The sequence below is a fragment of the Labrus mixtus genome, chromosome 5, assembly GCF_963584025.1.
Source record: "Labrus mixtus chromosome 5, fLabMix1.1, whole genome shotgun sequence".
In the NCBI taxonomy this organism is placed as follows: domain Eukaryota; kingdom Metazoa; phylum Chordata; class Actinopteri; order Labriformes; family Labridae; genus Labrus; species Labrus mixtus.
In genome coordinates, this window is record NC_083616.1 from 16,931,111 (window position 1) to 16,953,526 (window position 22,416).

At 37.3% G+C, this 22,416-nt stretch overlaps 1 protein-coding gene across 1 annotated transcript in view; it reads left to right on the top strand.

Moving 5' to 3' along the window:
• LOC132974780 (protein unc-13 homolog B-like) overlaps positions 1-22,416 on the top strand; it is a 169,687-nt gene that overhangs the window by 138,198 nt on the left and 9,073 nt on the right. The window contains exons 32-46 of the mRNA XM_061039055.1: positions 618-761; positions 6,155-6,232; positions 6,523-6,600; positions 9,031-9,051; positions 9,342-9,380; positions 10,221-10,253; positions 10,522-10,551; positions 11,840-11,866; positions 13,707-13,751; positions 14,040-14,054; positions 14,187-14,207; positions 16,319-16,345; positions 17,112-17,132; positions 17,616-17,636; positions 18,675-18,701. Of these exons, the coding sequence (XP_060895038.1) occupies positions 618-761; positions 6,155-6,232; positions 6,523-6,600; positions 9,031-9,051; positions 9,342-9,380; positions 10,221-10,253; positions 10,522-10,551; positions 11,840-11,866; positions 13,707-13,751; positions 14,040-14,054; positions 14,187-14,207; positions 16,319-16,345; positions 17,112-17,132; positions 17,616-17,636; positions 18,675-18,701 (627 nt within the window). The remainder of the gene's footprint in view (positions 1-617; positions 762-6,154; positions 6,233-6,522; positions 6,601-9,030; positions 9,052-9,341; positions 9,381-10,220; positions 10,254-10,521; positions 10,552-11,839; positions 11,867-13,706; positions 13,752-14,039; positions 14,055-14,186; positions 14,208-16,318; positions 16,346-17,111; positions 17,133-17,615; positions 17,637-18,674; positions 18,702-22,416) is intronic.

Consider the following 22,416-nt stretch of genomic DNA (forward strand, 5'->3'; position numbering starts at 1 on the left):
TGAAGCATGACGGCACATCTCTTTTAAATTAGTGGAGTCCATTAGAGACAGAATTTATTGAGGAAGTGCTTATTGGCCCCGTCTGCCTCTTAAAGGACCTTTTATGCATCATGCTGCAGGTTCCTATGAGTAAAAGAGACAGACATGATACATCAGGTCTCTCACACACTGGGGAAATATGTGACAGGATTCTCTTAAATACCACAAACTACCAAACCACCCCTCAGGGCAGCATTTACATTTCCATCTGAGCAATTCAGCTGATAAATGTATCTCTAAGACTGTATGATGAGTGCTGACGTTCAATAAACCCTCAGCTCCCATTCCAGGACTAACATTTCCAGTGAATTATAATGATCATACTGGTCAGAGCACCCACTAATCTGTGGTGTAATTACACAGGAAGACAGCATCAGTAGAAAGGAAAGGAAATAAGAATGGTTTGAATTTTTATTTGATTTCTGGAAAATAAAGATGGTGGGGACAAAAAAGGCAGCAAGGAGCAACGATACTTTCAAAATGATAACAGTAATAATTGAGTTGATGATTTGATAAAAAAAAAATGCACTAGTGGTCTTAATTTTTGCATTTTATCTTTTTTGTCTTTCTGTCCGCAGTTCCAGCAGACGTCTGAGCACGCTCTGTTCTCCAGCTCGGTGGTCGACATCTTCACTCAGCTCAACCAGAGCTTTGAGATCATCAAGAAGCTGGACTGTCCAGACCCCGCTGTGGTGGCTCATTATAATCGACGGTTTGCCAAGGTGAGAGATGAAAAACAAAGTACTAAGTTGACCTAATTTACTGGTGCTTGTACAACTGATCAAGCACATTTAGTTCACGTTTCTGGTATTTGTGTCTTAAAAGCAAAGAAGCTACAAATAGTTCCAATATAATTAGTCATTTATAACCGCTTGCTCTCTGGAGCTGATGATCAAGTAGCTAACAGTTGAGACATTTTGCTTTCTTCTCACTTTTGTTGAGAGGGTTACACAGATGTGACAGAAATCAGGGAGGATGCAGGAATTGGGCAGTGACAGGTTGCTGTCCCCTGAAAAGCTAGTTTCCAGACTAGGAAAGTCGATATCAAGCCTAGCAAGTAGCCGATATGAGGTGCTGGACTCTGTAGGTAACCAGCAATGAAAGCGAATGGCTAGCAATGAAAGTGGTTGCTTGCATGGGCTGTTAGGTTGGACCACAGACTGTCTCAGTAATAAATGTAGCCCCCTTGACATCAATCATTGGTTTTTGGACGATCTAAATAAATCCTCAATTCAGCATTTCATTGCGGCCATGTTTGTCTTTATTCTTTTTGGAGCAAGAAGTGACTATACATGATATAAAGGGATGAGGGGGTGGCCAACAGTCAACACTCGTGGCTAAGTCATTAGCAGGGGAATGAGCTAGTATACCCTTGTGCTCCCACAAAATTCAATTATATTTGTAGGGGCTGTCGACTGTAGTTGCGTATTTATTGGAATCGTAGAAGAGGAATCTAAAGGAGCTACTGGAAAGTAGCCAACCTAGCTCTTATTTGCCCAAATCTGCAGTAAGAGATCAGCAACACGTGGTACCAACACATACAACATCACTAAGAATATCAAATCCTCCCCATATGTCTGAGGAAGCCGTCACCTATCCAGACTCAGGCTCTGCACTGAATGACAAATAAATACATTTATGTTAAACACTGAACACTAACAAAACAGGTAAAATATCAATACAACATTAAGGTACTATAACTTCACTCACCAAACAGCATGAGCCCAGTTTGTGCCAAAGGCAATTTAATCATTCCAATTTTTGAATGAAATACTCCCACCAACAACACAAACACAGCCAAAAAAGTCTGAGTGAACAGGCTGTGTTGATGTCTTACACCAGAAAAGCACTATACAAGCTCAAGTCCATGTACCATTTATCGATGCCCCATATTTTAATGAGAAAACAGAATTAAAATGGATGAGTTAAATTGAACTTAATGAAGAGAAAAATGCTTTAGAGACAGACAACTATTTTCTTACCAAGCTTTTAACATGATTATAAGGCTACTGCTATAATGTTAACATTGAGCACCAGAGGATGTTGCATGGGTTGGACACATTAGTTACCGTCTTGGTTGAATGAGAACGCTTGAATCTCAGTTACTGTATTAGTGCTGGCTTACGATGTAAGAGATCCACGGCTCAAGCAAACACATAACCTCCATCAACATCTTCGGTCTTAAATTTTGATTTTTTTCAATGCACCATAATAAAATCACACAAGAAAGTGTAACTCTTAGTATTTATAGGTCAGGTCACCAACTTTACAAAAGATAGGCCCGTATATTCGCCCCAGCTTCTTGTGGTAGGCCTTCCCACAATAGCCAAGAAGACAGCTTTGGTATTATTTGGCCATTTCTCCTTTTATAATGTTTTCTGTAATCACTGCCTTTACCTCCAAGCAGCACTCAACATTTATTGACATTTATTGACATTTATTTTAAGAGCTTTTATAAGACTGCTTTTATACAACAGTTATATAAGCAACAAATAGAATTAAAAATAAAAAACCAGCAACAGATTATTTTTAACTCTACCAACTCAACTATCCACAATTGAACTGAAACTAGAATGTTGCTAAGCAACCGAAACATTCCTTTCTAATGCACTTTCGCTACTCGAAACTTTCTTTTTACAGTCTATGCTCGAAACCAGTGAAACTAGAGTCAATATGAGTCAATAGAGTGTGTGATTTTGAGATTTTAGAATGATTAATGAAAAACACTGTCAGCTGTAAATGTGAATTTAAAGTATTCAGAACTTCTGGTTGAGGCAGACTGATAGTCTTACATAGCCAGTGATGTTGTTGTCCTATATTGTCGTGAAATGCCTCTTTTCCAATCAGAATACTCAGTCGGAACTAACTGTTAATATTTATTATCTATGATAACCAAATTATAGGACATATATATGTCTCTGTAATAAGAAGGGATGAAGTGTTTTTCATTACTGAGGCAGTAAAGAATTACATCAATATTCCTCTCTGGTGAAGTTTTAAGTCAGTCCTTGTCTCAGGAGTTTTTTGCACTCAACTCTTTTGTATTTGATTCTTGAATCTTCAAAATATAGACTAACACAAGTTTCAAGTATTTTTCTGCAAAATGAATGCAGTGTTTTGTTCTGATATTGAACCTTTGATGTATTTTTTTTAACTTCATTTTGAATTTAATGCAGCTGCTTTTAGGCAAAGCCATTCAATCGAACAAACCTTTTTATGCAGGAGAAATGTGAGTGTGTGTGTTTGTGAATGTGTGTGTGTGTGTGTTTGTGTGATGTGATGGCTCAATCGATATGGGACTCACTCATTAAAGAACGGCTAATGTAAGCCATCACTCCTAGCCGTCCACCTCTCTGTCCCCAACCTCTGATCCCTTTTATTTGCTGCCGATCAGCTCCTGTCCGTCTCTCTGTCAACCTTTTCATCTCTGGCCTGTCTAAACTGCAGCCTGTTTTTTTGTTTTTATCCATACTTTCCAGTCTGGTTCCCCCATCAGCTCTCCAACCTTTTATTCTGTTTCTTAAGATATTTAAAATGTTTTACCTTCTTTATTTCTATTTCTCCATATTTTGTCCATAGTTTCTCCCTGTAATTGCCGTTGCACCCTCTTATTCCTTATGTTTTCCCTCTCGTATAGTCCGTTCTCTCTTATAGTCCATTGCAGAAAAGTAATATTGGACAATAAAGACAAAGACAGCTAAAGAAAAAAGAAAAAAATGAAGACTGGGTCAAGCAACAAGAGGAAACTATACTGAGGTATCCAGGCAGTGATCAGGCCACATATTTAATGCATGAGTCTAATCTGCCATCTGTCTGACTCAGCAGAAAGTAGGGAAATCTCTCAGACACTGTGACATAACAGGCAGAGTTTTTGTCAATCTCTGTCCACAAGTTACCATCAAGACCGAATAATTAACCCGCTGATTTATTTTAAAGTACCCTGTGGAGTATTTATGGTATACAAACCTGACATCATTGTTTCAAACCCAGAGGCATTTTTTAGGCTGAACAAAGACTTCAACTTAATTTCCTACCACATTAGACGTTTGACATTCCTCTTGGAGTAACAGTTTGCCCTTGCAGTCCATCATGCTACTCCAACCAGCTAAATTATGCTGAACAGAATTAGGCAATGGGGAACAATAAATGTACTGTCTCTTCTATTTGATCTATAGACATTTTGAGGTAAACACGTCACCTGATAAGACATGCAGGTGAACTATAGTTAACATCTGTGCTGATTAACAGACTCTTCTCAAAATACGAACAAGTGACCAAACTCCTTTCACTCTGCAGAGCTCCTTTTGCACCTTTAAGAAAAAGCTAAAGACCCAGCTCTGTCGTGAACACCTATGCACTTAATGATATTGATGATGACGGTGATGAATTTGATGATGATGAGGGTTTTGTTCGATAAGGACGATATTCAGGATGGTTTTGATGCTGATTAAGAACTCTCAAGAACAGCCGTCAGTGTTGTGCTTTGTCTCTGTGTGTCTCTGTGTGTGTCTGATCAGACTTAAAGCTGTTTGTTTGCATTTACTGACATTGATTCCTCCTCTCTAGATGATTGCCGGCACTGGCCACCCCGGCGGCCAGGGGCCAAGACACAAGATCGGCCTGTCGGCAGCAGCCATCTCGCCGCTATATTTATATTTTTTCGCCATTATCAGCTTTCTCCATAGAGCCTGTTAGCATAGCTTCCAAGCAATATGGCGGACGTTAAGTTTCAATTCTGGGAGTGAGTTCCCACCCACTGATCTGTGATTGGTCTGTAGCTTCAGTGGTCGAAAATATGAGGAACTAGCGTTGTAGTTTCACCCTGCTAACCGCAACAGCTTCCAGTGACGCAAAAATTATGACTTCTGCGTCATCAGAAGCTCCTTTTCAGACTTAGTAATACAAAGATTTCCCATCTGAGGGGAAAATGAGGGCGGGATGAACAACCATTCAAAAATACTATCAGGTTTCTAATGATACAAAGCTTAATGCAAATGGGTGAAGTATCCCTTATCAACACCCCTACTTGTGTCACATTTGTGCATGCATTTCAACTTCAACATTACGGGTACATTTTTCTTCCAGCTGTGTTAAAACATGAATCGTAACGAGGACAAGGGAAAAAATCTGTAAGACCTATAAATGCCTGAATACATCAGGTGACAACACAACTCAAAGAGTCTGTAAAACAGTCATATAAAGACCATCAACAGTTATCCTGAGTAAATGGGAACCTGTTCATCAACAGGATTTTCATGAGACTATAACAGTTCTATGGCTTGAGTGATAAAACATATGCCTGTTAGACCTGACCTTTGGTAGACTATATCACCGTAGGGAGGGGTAGAAGCTGGAATTCTGCATATAACAGATAAAGAGGACAAATGTCTCAATGTAAGAAGTCTTACAGAGGATGTGAGGAAGATCAGGCAGTTTAACAAATATAATCTTCCTACTTCTTTATTGAATTAAAAAGCCCCCCCCCCTTTCTAATTTTGTTTTAGTTTTGCTTATTTTGACCACTGACTCTTTTCTTTGTCCTCTTCTATCTTAACTTTATTTCCTTCATTTTGAATGTTAAAATAAAAAAATGTATAGCATGGAAAACGTCAGTGATTAAATTGGATAATATGTAATGTAAAAACCTGTAATAAAGTAATTTTAAATATGTTTACTTCCCCTACTTCTCTGTTACTGTTCTGTCACAGATGCAGGTCCCTTAATGCTCATGACCAGCTGATACTGGCCTTATTCAATGTGATAATGTGAAAAAAATGAATGTAGTAATATAGATCAGAAACAAGCCCCTAATCTTGCAGTGTGAATATGGCCACGGGCATGTAGCCAAGTCAACAAGACAAGGACTTTGCTTGCACTTGGGTGCTGTTAAAACTTAAACAAACAAAAATGTTTGAAATGTCATGTCATTTACTTGCCATTCAATCAAAAAGATTTGACTTGCTCACTCCAAAAGAACTTGGGAATGACTTGATACTCTCTCTGGCAGACTATAAGGAGTTGACTTAGACTGAGTTCAAATAGATGTGTCCTTTAACTTCTCAAGAAGTTTTCCCCTGTAAACATGTCCTTCTTGTGTGCTCTTGTGTTTCCTCAGACGATCACCAAAGTGCTGCTGCAGTACTGTGCCCTGCTGGCCAAGAGCTTCCCCTCCTACTGCGAGAAGGAGAAGATAGTGAGTACTGCTGTGTCTCCTCTCTAAAACTAAACCACAACACTCAGATTCAGAGAGAGTCTGAACTTTTAAAAGCTAGAGCTCCCTCTGTGAAGCAGATTAATATTTCAGCTGCTGCTACCCACTTATATAACTCTTCAACTTCTTTTCTCTTTGTTTGATTCCCCCCTCCTTTCTTTACATTTTATCCATTGTCTTTATTGTCATTTCCTATTTTTTTATCTGCTTTATTTGACTTTTATCTGCTTGACTTATACTGAACTTCCCCACTTCCTTTCTTTCTCCTCCAGCCCTGTGTGCTGATGAACAACATCCAGCAGATGAGGGTCCTGTTGGAGAAGATGTTTGAGTCGATGGGAGCAAAAATGGTAAGGGTAAAAGAGGGGGGGAAATCACACCTGTGCAAACTTGCAAACCCTGGTCCTGCAGCGTTAGTATTTCATCATCTGCTGAGGAGACCTGAGACTTTTTCATTGTAACCTGCAGATTGCTCTTATGAGGTCTTCCTCTGTGGTTTAAATTCAAACTGTTTAATGAGAACTTGGCTGTATCCGAATTGCCAAGTACCTACTCAATCTGTCAGTAGTCAGTACCTACTATCCGTGCTGTATACTGTTTAGTAACTACTATTCAGTAGGCGTGCACAGTAGGCAGATATTTGTTCCTACTTCGTCTGATTCATTCAGTAAGGAAGTGGCGTCATTTACGTTTCCCGAACCGGCCGCATCCACCCTTTTTTTTTTTGTTTGTTTTTTTTTTAGCTTTATTCAAGAAGAGTAATGTGCATATACAGTCAGGTAGAAAAACCAATACATTGTAAATCAAGTAAAAGGCAGATTACATAACTAAATAACATACAGTAGCCTACATAAAAGGTTGGTGGATTTGTACAAAAATATAGCTGCAATTAGCTTTTTAGGGGGTGATTCAATATCACTTCACTGATTAAATTGTCAGACAAAACAAAATGACAATCTTTGGTTGACAGTAGAGTTTTAAAAGAAGCTCAATTAGTGTGCAAACTTGTTGTGTAAGGGCAAAGGTCGTTGCCGAGTGAACTGTCTCATTAGTGATGGTGGGGAAACAGTGGTTACGCAATGTACTGTTTTTACACCAAAGACAAGAAAACTGATCAGGGACACATTTGATCTTTTTTTTTAGAGAATGTCTTGTCCTTGCTTGGTAGAAAATACTTTCACAACAAGTGCTGCAGGAATGCAGGCAAGACAAACAACATGTCCAATTGAGGAAAATACACTAATGGCTCTTTGGGACACTGTAGTGTTTCAGCATTGCTATTGTCATTGTGGATGTATTTTTTTTAATCAGTAACTCAGCCACCATCAACATTGTAGTTTGAATAGCAGTATGTTGTGAAATTAGAAAATACAATTAGGTCAAAATATTCTTAAAGGTGGGTGTTGTCAATATTGCAGAATATTCAAAAGTCAGTGTATGTCTTGGTCAGCCTTGGCATTTTGAACATGTCTCTTTCCAGGTTATTTTGTAAACAAGATATTCCAGAAACCAATTGAGGGAATATCTTTAATGTACCGTATGTACAAATGCCCACCTGGACAGCAGGATAAACTGATAAGATTTTCAAAGGTCAAGATCACTATGTCTCGAAAATGTTTCCTTTGGTCAAGAACTCAGGCATTAATTATGACAGGATTTCATACCAGTGTCTGGTAGGATAAAATGATGAATTGATTTCACTTTACATGGTCAGTTACTCTATAATGTCCTGGACGAATACTTCGCTGACCATTATTCCCATCCCATTCTCTTGAACATCTCATCAACACTTTGAGGGAACTTATAAGATCTGTTTTTTATTAATCCATCCAAATGAGTGAAACAATCTCATATTGATTACTGCAAAATCCTCCCTCTCTCTCTGACTCTGTTGTACCTTCTTTTGTGACAACGGTCCAAATTCATATCCCATGATCAACAGAGACACAGAGAGAGAGAGAGAGAGAGAATTTCTCTGGTGTTATGTCCCTGTTGTATGGTTTGTATGGTTGTAGATGGACATCTCCTGTGTAACATGGGTCTATTGTCTTTGTAAAGATATTATATTCTTCAACGTATTTTCACTGAAGATAAAAGATAAAGATATACGTTATAAAGATATATGTCCCTGTTTCCTCATCCTGGCCACAGTAACACTGTGATGGATGTAAACCACAAGGCCCTAATTTTAGTTAAGATTTGTTATTTATTTTATGGAAGTTCAGACAATTTCTTGAACTGATGCTTGAATAGCTCCAGCATTTGAAACAAACTAAGATTCCTGCACAAACAATTTCCTGTCCAACCATATAGTTGTATGTTACAACGCATTAACAAACTGATATGTCCTGGCTCATCACCCTTCAGGTGGATTTAATTACTAACTAAACGAAACCATTCTGTATGTATTTCAGTTCATCTGTTTCTATCAAGAGAAGCAGCAGAGTTGAACCGGACATGCATTAAAAAAAAAGTTTTTTGTGCAATTGTTCTGAACCACCAGTAATTTTGTCCAGTACATTTCTTTACTTATGAGAAGTTTTCCCTCTTTTTTTTTGTTTCTCATGCAACATTTGCTTGACTATTGAGTAACTTTGCTGGGACCTTTGCAATTCATATTTGATAACGTTTGGTTGTAGCCTGTCTATTTGAGTCTATTTGAGTCCTCTTTTCCACATGAAAAAGTAAAAGATGAAGGATTTGTTCAAAAACAGCTTCAGCGTGTGTTCCTTTGCATGAAGGCTGTAAGAGATTCAGTTTTTGTGTCTTTTCCTGCACAGCTCACTATTGAGGAGGAGATGGTATGTCTAGGCTTTTTATTATTTTTGACCACTTCCCTTTGCACTTTTATTCCTGAAAAGAAAAACATCCAAATACAGAAGCAAATCCCCAGCTTTAACCTCTCAAACTGTCAAATTCTCCTTTTACCCAGTATTGTGTTTGTTAGTCTAGATTCATCCCAATTTACACTGATACCAAGATACACTGGACCCCCCCCCCCCCCCCCCCCTTCTCCTTCCTTCCTTTCTCTGTGCCCCTTGATATATTTTTTGTATAAACACTGTGCTTTCGACAATGTTTTTTCTGTAAGATGGAGAACGAGGAGGAACCTGAGGAGTGTGATGAGGAGGTGGGTCCACCTGAGTTTGGATCTCATCACTTTTTAGTGGTTTTAAAATCATTTAGTGACACCTAGGTGTACCTAACTTTTGACAGTCTTCTAATCGGGCCCTGGACTGTTAGTAAAGAAAATGGATGTACACCCCCTTGAGCTTAGTTATTGGTTTGTTGACTACTGTTTGAAAGCCTCAATTTTGGCACTTTTGCTGTTGCCATTTTGTTTTGTTTTCTACATAAAAAAGTAAATTTTTGGATGAGAGGTTACATCAAGAAAGGTTGACCTTAGCTAAAGGTTAGTGAACAATGTGCGAAACAACTGCATAACAGCAAAAGTGCTGCACATAAATGAAGCAAAGTAGAAAACACACTTCTACAGAAACACTGAAACAGAAATGCTGTAAATCCAACAATTTGCAGGTTGGTTGCCATCGTCGGCCACAGTACCAGACACTGTGCAAAATATTTTTCAGGTCACTGTGGTAGAAACTTGTCCATCACAGGGGTTAGTCATCTATTATATGCGGTATTGAAGAACTTCACACAACCAAATACGACCATGAATTTGCTGGGACTCATCAAACTCATGTAATAAAGTGAAAAGTTTGAAGTTTCTCAGATTCATTAGCAGTTAAATTATTTTTATGATTAGCTCCTTTTTAGTTGCTGTAAGGGTACGGTAGTGGATGCTAGTATAATTTCGGGATAGTATTGCAACATAAAGTACCGTAGCAACAAAACATCATCATTCATTAAATCATTTTGTCTGCTTCTTCTTTATGATTACATTTTCTTTGTCCTACATGTTCTATAAGTTTGTGTATGTTTTTTATTTCCATTCCATCTCCACCAGGCGATGAGTAAAAATGGAGAGGAAGATGACATGGTGGGTAGACTGCATTAAAAAAAAACTCTTATTCACCTTTGTTGTAAAAGAAACTTTGTTTGTGTTGAGTTATTGGGGAAATGTAATTTTGGTTGTCAGTCATGGCAGCCAAAATGAATGAAAGGAATCCAAGGAAAGTGAAGGATTCAGGTTGATTGAGGGTGAATTTTCAATCCAGATAATATCCTTATATGTTATTTTTTTCTTTATTTCTTGTTTTTAAAGTCTAATTTCATCTTCGTTTCTTATTTGTCCATTTCAACTGCAGTCCGTCTGCTCAGACTCAGAAGGATCTGAGGTAAGATGAAATTAAGTAGAAACATCCAATCAAAGCAGAAATCCTCTGTAGAAACAGGAATGTTTTTCTCTGAGACATTTTTCTATCACCGACTTAAATGTGTTTCTTTGTTAGAAGTTGTGTGATTCTTACTAGAACCTTGGCATTCACAGCATGTTTTGTATTATTGTATTTGCAGTTTAAAGAAAGCGTTTATTTAGTGCGAGAAGAAAATCACAACTAACACATTATGACAATCTTGTATTTGGCCAAGGTGTGATGTTCAAGGTGTAGTATTAGGTTAAAAAAAAGTACTTTAACATCCCTGTACCCTTTACACCACATGGGATTAGTTTTAAGTTTTGGTATTGTGTTTTTTTGTGCTTAAGGAGAGCGTAGCATATGAATCCCTTTATCCTGATGCCTTAATCCTAAATCCTCATGCTAGCACAGCTCTTTGCACATTTACAGCTGGGCACTAACACACTTCTTTCTCTAGTGAGTGCTTAATAGACTAGACAGTGGGCTGCTGATAATTGAGTTTAATGGTGTTTAAAAATGCTGTGTTGAGCCTCCACTTAATGGCTTCTTGTAATGTCTGAGTGTGTCAGCTGACTGTGGGGGGTCTATGGAGGAGAGAAGGAGGGGGGAGTATGTGCTGCTTAATGACTGAAGTTACTCTTTTCTTAACAGATGTTAAATTTGATGTTAAAGTGAAGAAAATACACAAGCTGATATGGGCCAGCTATGTGTGCTTCTCTATTGTTATCTTTCTTTCAAGAGAGGTTGTTTTTGGTCGATGTCGTATGTGTTTATCTAATGTGTATATTCAGTTAGAAAAATGCTCAGAAAACTGTAGTGTGGAAACAATGCTATACGCTTTTCTAGAAAAATATCTTGTTTTTCTATATGGAAGTGAAATCATCTGCAGTTTCAATCTTTAATTGGACCTGACGATAAATCATTTTCAACAGCTCATGTTCCTTAGTTAATCTATGGTGCTAGTTAGAGGTGTTCTTGATAATAATAATATAATAATAATCACTTTTTATTTATCAGGGAGTTCAGTGTATAGGGGAACCCAGATTGTTGATGACAGTGAGATGAACAATGGATTCACATTGTTGATGTGTTTTTGGACTTTTGAAGTTGGTCTAAAAGGTTACTTTGTAGTTTTTAATTTTTGTTTTGTCCTCAGATTTTGAATGAGGGCCAAACAACACGAATAAGCAAAAAGACATGATTTCTAACGCTGTCCTGCTTTTACTTTACTTTCTGCCCTTTCCTTACTCATCCTGTCTGCTTCCAGGTTGACAACAAAGAGAAGGAGAATAAGGTTGGTTGGTCAGGCCCAGTTATAGTCTGTGAATAAGTTTTAAATCTGGTCTTTGTAAAAACCAGGTCTCTGTGTTGTGCTGTATTTGTTAACTAGACCCACCTTCGTATGTGTATTTTCTTGTTCTATTATTAGACAAAGACTCTAATTAGAATATGAAACTGTAGGCCTCATCTACTCACCCTGTATTGGGTGAAAGGGTAGACACTCTTTACTTTTACTTAAATATATTCTAAGCTGAACAAGCGACTATACTTGATCCTGTACACACATTAAACCAACCAGTCTGTGACACCAAAATCAGAGTAGATATTTCTGTTTGTGGGATGATCACTTCCTTGGGTTTTAGGGAGACACTATAGCAAACTTTCCGATATCTCAATCAGTATTTTCCAACTATTTTGGGCCACATTTAGAAAATATACATATATTATATTCACCTCTTCCCAGAGAGCATCATGTCTCTCCTGTCATGGAATAAACACTATCAAATGAAAATACTTAGTCTGAGTCAATGGGTGAAATAAGAAAAACACTTCAACCAATTTACATGTAAAAGAAGTAATAGTTTCATGTTTGTGTTATTTCAAGCATCCCGCTTTACGGTTTATCAGATTGTGTAGTGAGTAGCATTGGATAGTGTGAACATAATTTAAGTGCTGTCATAACTGCAGAAATATTTATAATAGATGTGAAAAGATAAGAAAAGATCAAATACAACTTTATTAACCCCAAAGGAAACTCTAGTATTAATGCTCCAAAATAACAAATACACAACAGAGCATCCATCATTACTGAATTTAAAATACAAAGTGCATTTTGGTTATATGCAAAGAAACAGTGCAAATGAAACAACAATAGAAGCACATGTACTTTTAAAAGAAATAAGCAAGCTAAGCACAAAAGTTTGTCATGGCTATTACACTGACATAGAATCACATAGTACATTTTATGAATATAAAAATTAAACTGATGATAACCTAGTTGTACATTTTAATGAAGAAGAAGTAGTAAGTAATTTATACAGCATGTGACAGTGAAGTTGAACATAATGTTGGTTAGCATATTGTATCAGTTATTTTATGACTGATAAGGAACATACTATTACCCAACATTCAACAGTTATTAAGCAAATTATATGAAAGATAATGTCCGATACTACTGTCTAATAGCAGGTGATTTCATGTTGGTCATAAAATTCAATATTACTCTGGATATTGTTTGTACATCTTCAATACTGACGCAGCCTGAATCAGAGATTTTGCTGAGAATAATACATGAGATGATGAGGTGGCACTGATAAGGAGAAAAGTAGGTTAAAAGCCCCATTATTGGGTTCTGTCAGTGTTGTCTCTATCCCAGTCTTTCATTGGGAGAAGTCAAGTGTTGGTTGCTTAATGAAAATGCAAATGAACATCTTGCTAATTTTGCCTTAAATACTTGTTTCCACCAAACATCTCTTTCTCCAGCTAGTAGCTGTAAAAAAAAGAGAGAGAGAGAAACTTTTGAGAAGTGGTGTGCTTTGGAGCTTCTGTTATTACTCTGAGAAGATTGAAAATCAGGTTGAAGTGGGAAACAAACCCTTGAGATATTTTTATCGTTCAGTACTAAAAGGAAAAAGCTAGCCTCTCGTCGCTCTTAGAACAGCAGGTCTGCTGCGTCTCATCTCCAAACAAAGAAGGGCAAAAACAGTGGAAATGATCCATAATTATATGTAATATTCTGAATTCTAAATGGAGCTTTGTTTGTTATATAACCGTTCCAGTGGTAAATTTGAGATGTTTTAGTTTGTATGATTGTGGATATGAGTACAGTCGTTGACCATGTGTCCTCCTTGTAGGATGAGTCCTCAGACTATGATGACAGTGATCACGAGCGGGAGAAGGTTTGCTTACTTTTTCGATGGTTCACACATTTCATAAATCACGTCCCCTCTTCTGCTGCCTGTCATCTCACAGCTGACTGACAAACTCTCATGTGGTCCACTAGATCCTCTGTGGTTTTCTCCTGTGTCAGCATCAAATATTCTCTGTGTTTGTGCAATTGTATGTATGAAATCATTTTTTCCATGATATGTTTTCCATCATCATAAAAGCAGTACCATTACCTTACTTACTTCACAACTTTCCTGTCTGTATTTACATTTTATTTTGTTTCTTTCTTTGTCCAAAAGCTTGATAAGGAAAAGGTGAGCGATCAGCAAAGGGCCGACATGTAACCCTTGGTTACTCAGTATTGTTATTTTGTGTTGATTTTCTTTTACTTTGTTAACAGTCATTTCATTTGTCTTTTTCCTTTTCTTGTGTTCATGTCTTTGTAGTCACAGTCCAAGATGGAGAAGGTGTGTTTCAACTAGTGATGCGTGTGTTCTTTTCTGTGTGCTTCTATGCAGTTATTAAACCAGTTTTTTTTTTGTGCAAATTTATTTGAGCCTGAGGTAAAACTTGCTGGATCTATTTCCAGCTTATGGGATATCATAATAAATGTAAGACGTTTTATACACTGCATGGATAATAGAATAATGTGAAAATAACTGCTCAATTAGTTTCTGTCAAGGGCCAGACCAATCATCTTGGTGACATGGGCCCTCCCCTTAACCTACCCTGGCACTAACTCTGCATTCTCAAAGTGTATTTATTCCACGTGCGCTATACAATGCAAGCAGGCCAGTGCTGTAAGATGCCTGACTCAAGAGAACCACGGTTCAGGGGCGTGTCCAGGTGCAATGCCTAAATCCAAATCAGTGTTTAGCTTTTTGCCTAATCAGAGTCAAGACTTGAGTACAAATTAATTCCATAGTTTTCAACAGGCTAATGGTAGTACTTTCAGTTGTAAATAAATACATTACTCTTTCTATATAAATTCACAAGGAAAAATGTGTGCACAATGTCATACTTGCAATGGACTTAATTGGCAATAAATGTATTTTTGCAAGAAGGACAGTTTTTAAATAACTTTAAATGTTGACTTTGCACATACAACTTATTTTTTGAGCCTCTAAAGAATCAAGCTAATCAGGTTTCCCCAATTTAAAAAGTCTGGACACGCCCCTGCCGGGGTTAGAGCCAGGGGCAAATACATATAAAGGGTGCTTAATAATAACATTGATCATAACTTTGTTTGTTAAGCACCTTAAAAAGCAGATATTTACAAAGGGCTTTAACAGACAAAGCAAAGGCATGAACTCAGGACAACAACAGAACAGACTTCCACAGTCAGGCCAAACAGAGAATAGAAATAGTAAAAGAATATATTATTAACATGGTGAGATACCGAGTGAGGTTTGAAAGAGAACTAGGAGAACTGAATATTAAAGTAACAATTAAATGTAGGTCTCACACGTCCAACAAGATGTGGGGCAGAATATCAAAAATTGAATAGAAGCCTTTTATAAGCTGTAGATTGATTTCTGAAAGATTTAAAATACTGTGACTCAGAGGAGGCAGGAGCATTGTGTGCTCCCTCTTCAGGATAACACTTAGTAATGACAATGGCCTCGTTGTGAGAAGCTCTGACTGTTTAAAGTAGGGCAATGGAGGAAAAATAATCAGAATTCAGTCCTCCCAGACAAACAAAACTTTCATTATTAAAAAGTTTTCTGAAAAGTTTCCATCTTTCACAGCTCAATCCAGATTCCAAGAAAATTGTGACTTTGTCTCAAACATGAATAAAACAGAATGTGATATTTTGCTAGTTCTTTCTCATCATGTATTGAAGCAAAAAGAGCACAAATACAATACATTCAAACTCAAATTCAAATTCAAACTGATTGACTGTTATTTTGAAAATGATTCCTGCAAATGTTGACTTCTCAAACACTTAACAACTTTGTGTATTTGGGGTTGTAGAAGTACCAGAGTTGCACCTTTTTCTTTTTGCCAAATATGTGCTGCAGTCTGATTCAAACATTTGCAAATGAAAGAAAAAGAGAGCATCTTTTCATATTATATTTTTTTGTATTACAAAATGTTGAAGCAGGGAAAGTTCAAGTCAAATGATTGGGTGCTCGAAAGTTTGACCGCAGAGTCTAAAGAGCTCTTGACATTTAAGTGTGTTAAATCCCAGAGGGCTTGGCTGCCAGCGAGGCTGATGATAATGTTCCTACATCATGTTGTTAAATAAGGTTCGTGCAAATTATCCAGACACAATCTAAAGGTTTAAATTATGTGTGTAATGCAGAGACAGCCTTGTGCTCTTAAAATGTCAGGGATTATTTTTAGTCAAATCTTTATCACCCCTCAGATAAGAGATGTTAGCCTCCTGGCTGGATGTAAAAAACCCACGAATCAGCAAAAAGACCTAATGAGGGTCTCACCTGAGAGTAACATTTAGCTTTATTACTGTGAGGAAAGTGTAAGAAAGAGAGCAGCTTGGAGCGTGCTAGTGTGTAAATGTAGCTATGTGCACGGGTGTTTTAAAGTGTAGCTCACCAACAGATGTGTGTCATTGCAGGCTGAGAAGAAAGATAAAGAGAAGCAGGTTGGTTTTTTTGTGATCCCTTTGACACTTTACATCCTCTTATTCCTCCGTGCAACTTTTTCAATCTCTGCGAGTTTCCTTAGATTTGCTCACATCTCCTGTGATATTCCCAAAACCTTTGTTTGTTTTCCTCATAATGAAAGCCCAGTCTTCTTTACCCCAATGTCTTACATGGAATGTGTAAAAGAAGTGGATACAGCCATCTGTGAAGGCCTTCTTGAGCCTCTGTTTCACATTTTGGATGTTACTATCTTGAACCAGTGTGGACCAAATTTGATGAGAGGTCGTATGTGAATTGTTATTTCTCTGTCCTGGTTGAAACTGTGCCACAGTAGCGACTTGTCCAGCTATTTCTTAAATGAACTCCAAATGGCACCACAATTTACATTATAGACATCTTACTGTATTGAAGTCAAAGATTAGGATCAAAAACTCATCTAGAAAATGTTGAATCAACAAAAAAAATCAAATGATAATTTCATACAAATAATCAGATTTATTTTTGCAACCATTGCCGTCTCCCCCTGCTGGTCGTTAGGTATAATGCAGGATTAACTTACTTCTGCATTAGCTTCACTTTTGAAACTAAGAGGCTACACCCACTCCTTTTACACAGTCAATGATGTATGGTATACAACACAAAACTTCAATTCAGTAGATATTACTTTAAAAGCTAGCTCATTAGAAGTGGTTTGTTTGAAAGAAAAAAAACCTTATTGCTGATGGCTTCTTTTTGAAATATCTCCTTTCTTATCTCACACTCAAGGAGGACACTAAGAGCAAACAGGTGGGTGCTCAAAATGCACATACTCTTCCTCACTGTAGACGTCTTTTGATCCTTTTGAAGCCAATGAAATCGAGTACAATCAGTAAAAACTTGAAGCTTAATTAAAAGCCTAATACAAGTTCCCACAACATGCATTTACTCAAATTTGTCTATCCTCTTTTTTTATGTTTTAAACTCATGGTAATAAAATGTAGAATGAAAATGTGAGCAGCAGCCATCTGTCTTGAGTAATGACATTGAGCAGAGTTCTTGTTTTGGTCTTGGACAACCTGCATCTTTTCCCTTAAAGCTCGGTTACTTTGTTTCTGTCCTCCTAACATTTCATTTTGACTCTTTCATGTCAAAAAAAAAAAAAAAAAGGTCAACCTATAATTCCTATTAGCGTACAATTTGTATTGATGCAGAAACATTTAGACAAAAAGTGGTCTGTGACTCTCAGGGACCGCCGTCTAATGTTTTCTTTTGTATTTTGTTTCTCATCAGTCCAAGGAGGAAGTTAACAAGGTTTGTTTGCCCAGTAAAAAGCTGCTCCCTCCCTTTCCCCTCCGTTTAGACATATCAGCTGATGGCTATAGGGCAGTAGAAACCCTTTTCTCTTTAACCTCATGCACAACATTAGTATAAGAGGGATGATTGTAAAATTGTACATTTGATAGCATTGGGGTCACTTAGGGGCTTCCAAGTTTTAACTATATGTATACTGTACTGTATATATAATTGTGTGTATATTCAGTGAGTGATTGATTAATTGCACATCAGTCAAAGAGTCAGTCCCAATGTTTGCTAAATTATTTTTAGTTATGTTACATTTTCTGGATTTATACATGTGTGCTACTAAGCAAAGTTAAAGGATTTTTGTAGAGTTACAAAAAACAGCAAGGGAAATATATTTACAGTGTCCTTTACAGTGTGCTTTTATATTTGTTTCAAGACGGCTACTACTTTTGTGTGCAGTTGATCCTCATGAACAATAGATTATGGATGACTGAGAAGATTTGAAAATGGTTGTACCACAATTATTTACGTGCAGTATGACAACTGTGTGTGTGTGTGTGTGTGTGTGTGTGTGTGTGTGTGTGTGTGTGTGTGTGTGTGTGTGTGTGTGTGTGTGTGTGTGTGTGTGTGTGTGCAAAATCAGCAAGGGATTATAGTTGTGTATGAATAAGTAAAAGCTATTATATCACAAGAATCATGGGGACATTCATACGTTTTTGCCAGCCAATTATCTGCTCTCACTGGATGAGCTATCAAAACACTTGACACTTCTACAGGTGATATTAGCTTTTAACTATTTGTTTTAAAGCATCTCAGTATAAACCAGAGTCAATAAAACAAAAAAAAAAATCTTTCATTAGAATCACCCACTCACCTTTACCCAATCCACAAGTCAATATACCGAAAGTAACCTGAAGTAAAGCCTGATGCTATTTGTACCTGTTCTGTCCCTTCATGTACAGCCCTGTGTGTGCAGTCTTCGTCCTGCTTGTGTGACTTTTTATTTTTGTGTCTTTTTTTTCCCTTCTTTTCTGTCTCTCCGTGAAGACTGAAGCCACAGCTGCCACAAAGAAGGTACAGTAGGGTTTTAGAAAGTGATAAGGCATTTATTACCTGTAGAGGACACTTTTGATTTAAGACTGTGACTGAAGTGAGGAGTGTGTGTACATGCTGGTTTGTTTAAGGGTGTCCTCTGGTTCTTCAAATTCTTTCTTTTACCAAAGTGACATGGTCCTTTCTCACCCTCAGAGTGCAAGTTGAATATGACCCGTACCTACACCTGCAAGCTCTTTATAGGAGATTACAGTCTGTTTAAATCAGATATGGAGTCAAGTATATTCACTGCACTAGCAAAATAGCGACACTATTATGCTCTTCAAGGGGTAAAAAATAGGATTGAAAATGCTCGACACTGCATAACTCGGTGATTTCCCTTGATGCAGTTGAGGAAAGAGTTTGTGGATATTCATTGCACATTTGTGATGTAGAGGCTGTATAAGCTCTAAGAACAGATGTCTGCACATGAGTGTAGATATCATTCCAGTATTAGATGTAAACTTTTTAATAAAAACTCTGAAGTCACAGGGCAGACAATAAATATTGAGAGTGTGTCGCCACACCAGAGCCAACTGCTTCTGGGACAGGTTGTCATATAATAAATCAAATATCTACTGCAAATTATTGTTGTGCTATCTAGTGGATATCTAAATAAATAAAGCAATGCAATTCAATTAATCGAAATCATCAAAAAAGACATTCAGGACTTTTCTCTGTGGTGAATTCAGAGACATAAATACTAAACTAAAAAGTCTTCTCATTAATAGTGAAAGAGACATTTTAATTAAAAATGCTGACGGTTAAAGCTATTTAATGGTTTAAATGCCAAAAACAAAATATTCAGCTCTTGAGTGTATTATCTAAAGCATTTTTGTGTGTGACTCATTGTATCTACACTATCACTGCTGTTGGTTCCTCTTCCTGTTTAACATTGGAGAAGAGTTCTCTCGCTCTGTATTTCCACTCTCCTCTCAAGGACACCTCTTACAGTGATGTGCACACTCGCCTTCAAACACCCATAAAGATGTCAGACACTTCACATAAACACAAAAACTCTGCTGTACATTTTCATTTTTTGGATTCAGACCAAAAAGGAGCAGGGTGGATCGCGCAATCTTACCTTCACTCTCTGTAACTTCTGCCCCGCTCAATTCCAGAGACTGAAATGCTGTCACGTTAAGGTCAGGGCCCTCTTTTACTCCAATGATATGTTCTGGCAGTGTGCCCTCTGTCCTCTATCTAATAACACACTTACACATTTATTCTAGAGAGACACTTTGGGATGCCTCGTCTTGTGATCCACTAACCACTTAACTGATGTAACACGTTTAGCATACTAATGAGCTTCAGCCTATATTTTACACGTTTATTGATGAGGGGATAACAGGCTGCTTTAAGGCTGCACACCCACAGAAAGAGGGATTTTTGCAGATTTAGTGTCTTTACATTAGCAGAAAAAAATGGACCATTGAATGATTTTGATAACCATATGAAGTCATAAGGTCAGAACATTCAGAGCTTATCTACAAGAAGCTAAGTGAAAAAAAAGTGTTCATGTTAGCCCTGACTTGTAATATTAAGTGTGTAAAAGTGTCATTTTCTGACAGCTGTATCTCCTATGCTTTGCTTAAACAACTACAGTAGTAAGCTGGAGGTTAAATGGTAAGAACCATAGATCATAACTGGCAGTTCCATCCAAATAAAATCCTGTATTAGCCCAAAGAAAAACAACTTTGCTTCGCGCTTGCTTTCTGTTACGCAGATGCTAAAATAAAGACCATAATAACTTAATAATATCTAAAATAACCATAATCAGTACAGTGGTTTGGCAAAAAAGGAGTTTGCATCAGGATCTTTGGTTTGGGATCATTTGTCATAGATCTCACTAAAATATTGAATGGGGGGGGGGGGGGGGGGTAATTAAAGTGATGAAAAAAGTTCCCTCAACATCCTCTGTGTTGAAGCTAATTTGGGATAATTTCTTCAGCAGCTTCCTCCTTCTTTCTCCTTCCAACATCAACCACTGTGAAAACCCCCCTGCTGTCAAAGAGTCACACTAAATGATGGAGAAAAAAACATGTTATTGAGAAGTTGGTTTTTCCGGAAATGTTGTGCTTTTTTTTTTTTTTTGCATGAAGCCCTCTTTTTAGACTCTGTTGAAAGGGTTTGAAGATGAAATGGAAAAAGCTTGTCATCCGTTTGCCCAATTTTATCTTCAACCTTTCTCATCTCACATGAAAGCTTTTATAGTCTCAATCTTTGCCATTTTAGATTTGAGTCAGCTGTCAGGATATACATTCAACATCCAGCAGAATCATTACACACTAAATATGCCTGTAGTGTGAGTAACTTTATCTCTGACTCATACACTCACTGCATTCTCGACATCTCATGAGTGTGGTGTAACACACTCTTTCTCTTCTTCTACACACTTGAAATGCAATCCTCCTCTCAGAATAATCTAGAGGCACAGTATATTGATTGCATATTTAACCTACATTCAAAACACGTGTATGCCTTTGTCTGCTGCAAACTGTGTGCTCAGTTCTGCTCAATACGTCACATACTGTAATGCGCCGAGTTCAAACTAGCAAAATGTTGATATTGATTCTGGTTTTTCACTGTGAGTTTGTTGAACAGTTTCCAGCTCACAGAACAATAAGAGGCTTTTAAATAAAGTAATTCCTCTTTGCGTTTTGCTGTTTTCTGCTCACTGGTAGCACAATCACTCTTTTCAAAGTGTGCAGTTTTTAAAAAACATTTCATCGAGGTACTATTAGTAAGAGTTGGTGTTTGACCTTGAAATGCTCCTCCATGTGTTGAAGGCTGGGTGCAGTTTCATTCTCTGCTCTGATATCATTTAACAGTTGGCACTCATATATCAAAGCAAGGCTTCACACGCAAGAAAGTTGGTATTTATTAAACATGCATTGGTGCATCTGCTTGCAATAAACAAGGATAAATGCCATCTATTCTACAAACCATCTGCTCATGCTCTGTTTTGCTAAAGCTACAGCTGCTAATGTGATACATGGTTAACAGTATTCCTTTGTGGAGGGCTACTTGTTTTGGAAAAAATGTAGCAATTAAAAAGGAACAAAAGATGCAGCAATTTCTCAAGTGATTTATCAGGAATACTGTATCATTTATTGCACTTAAAAACAACTTTTTATACAATAGATTCTTACTTAACTGACCCTCTTGGCAGTCGGATTTTATTCTCTGACGTGCAGTTTTGTGTTTAAACACAGTCAAGATCTCTGCCTTGTTTTTTGCTGACCCTGCATAACTCCTACATGTGCATGTATTTAATAAGTCACATTTGGCATCATGCTAATTTCTCATATCTTTCATTTGTTCACCAAAGTTTTTTTAGAATAAATAAAGGAACACTTTCTTTGTCTTTGATAAACTTGGGCTAGTTTTTTTCACTGAAGTGTTTGAGTTCCAGTGGGCAGAAAATACACATTTCATGTCGGACTTGTGAAGCTGAGAATTAAGATGTGCCAACAATGCACCTTTTAAATCTTAGACCATCAGTAGGTTGTTGTTTTAAATCAACAAAATGTTGAATTAAACATATTTGTCAGAACTAGTTTGACTCTACAAAATCCCTCTGCTTAAACTGCCATAATAAAATGTGTTTTAATACTTTTTCATGTACATTTTTATTCATAAATGATGAATGGGTCAAACTGTGGTCATCAAAGGATAGGATCCAGCCTGTCAGTCA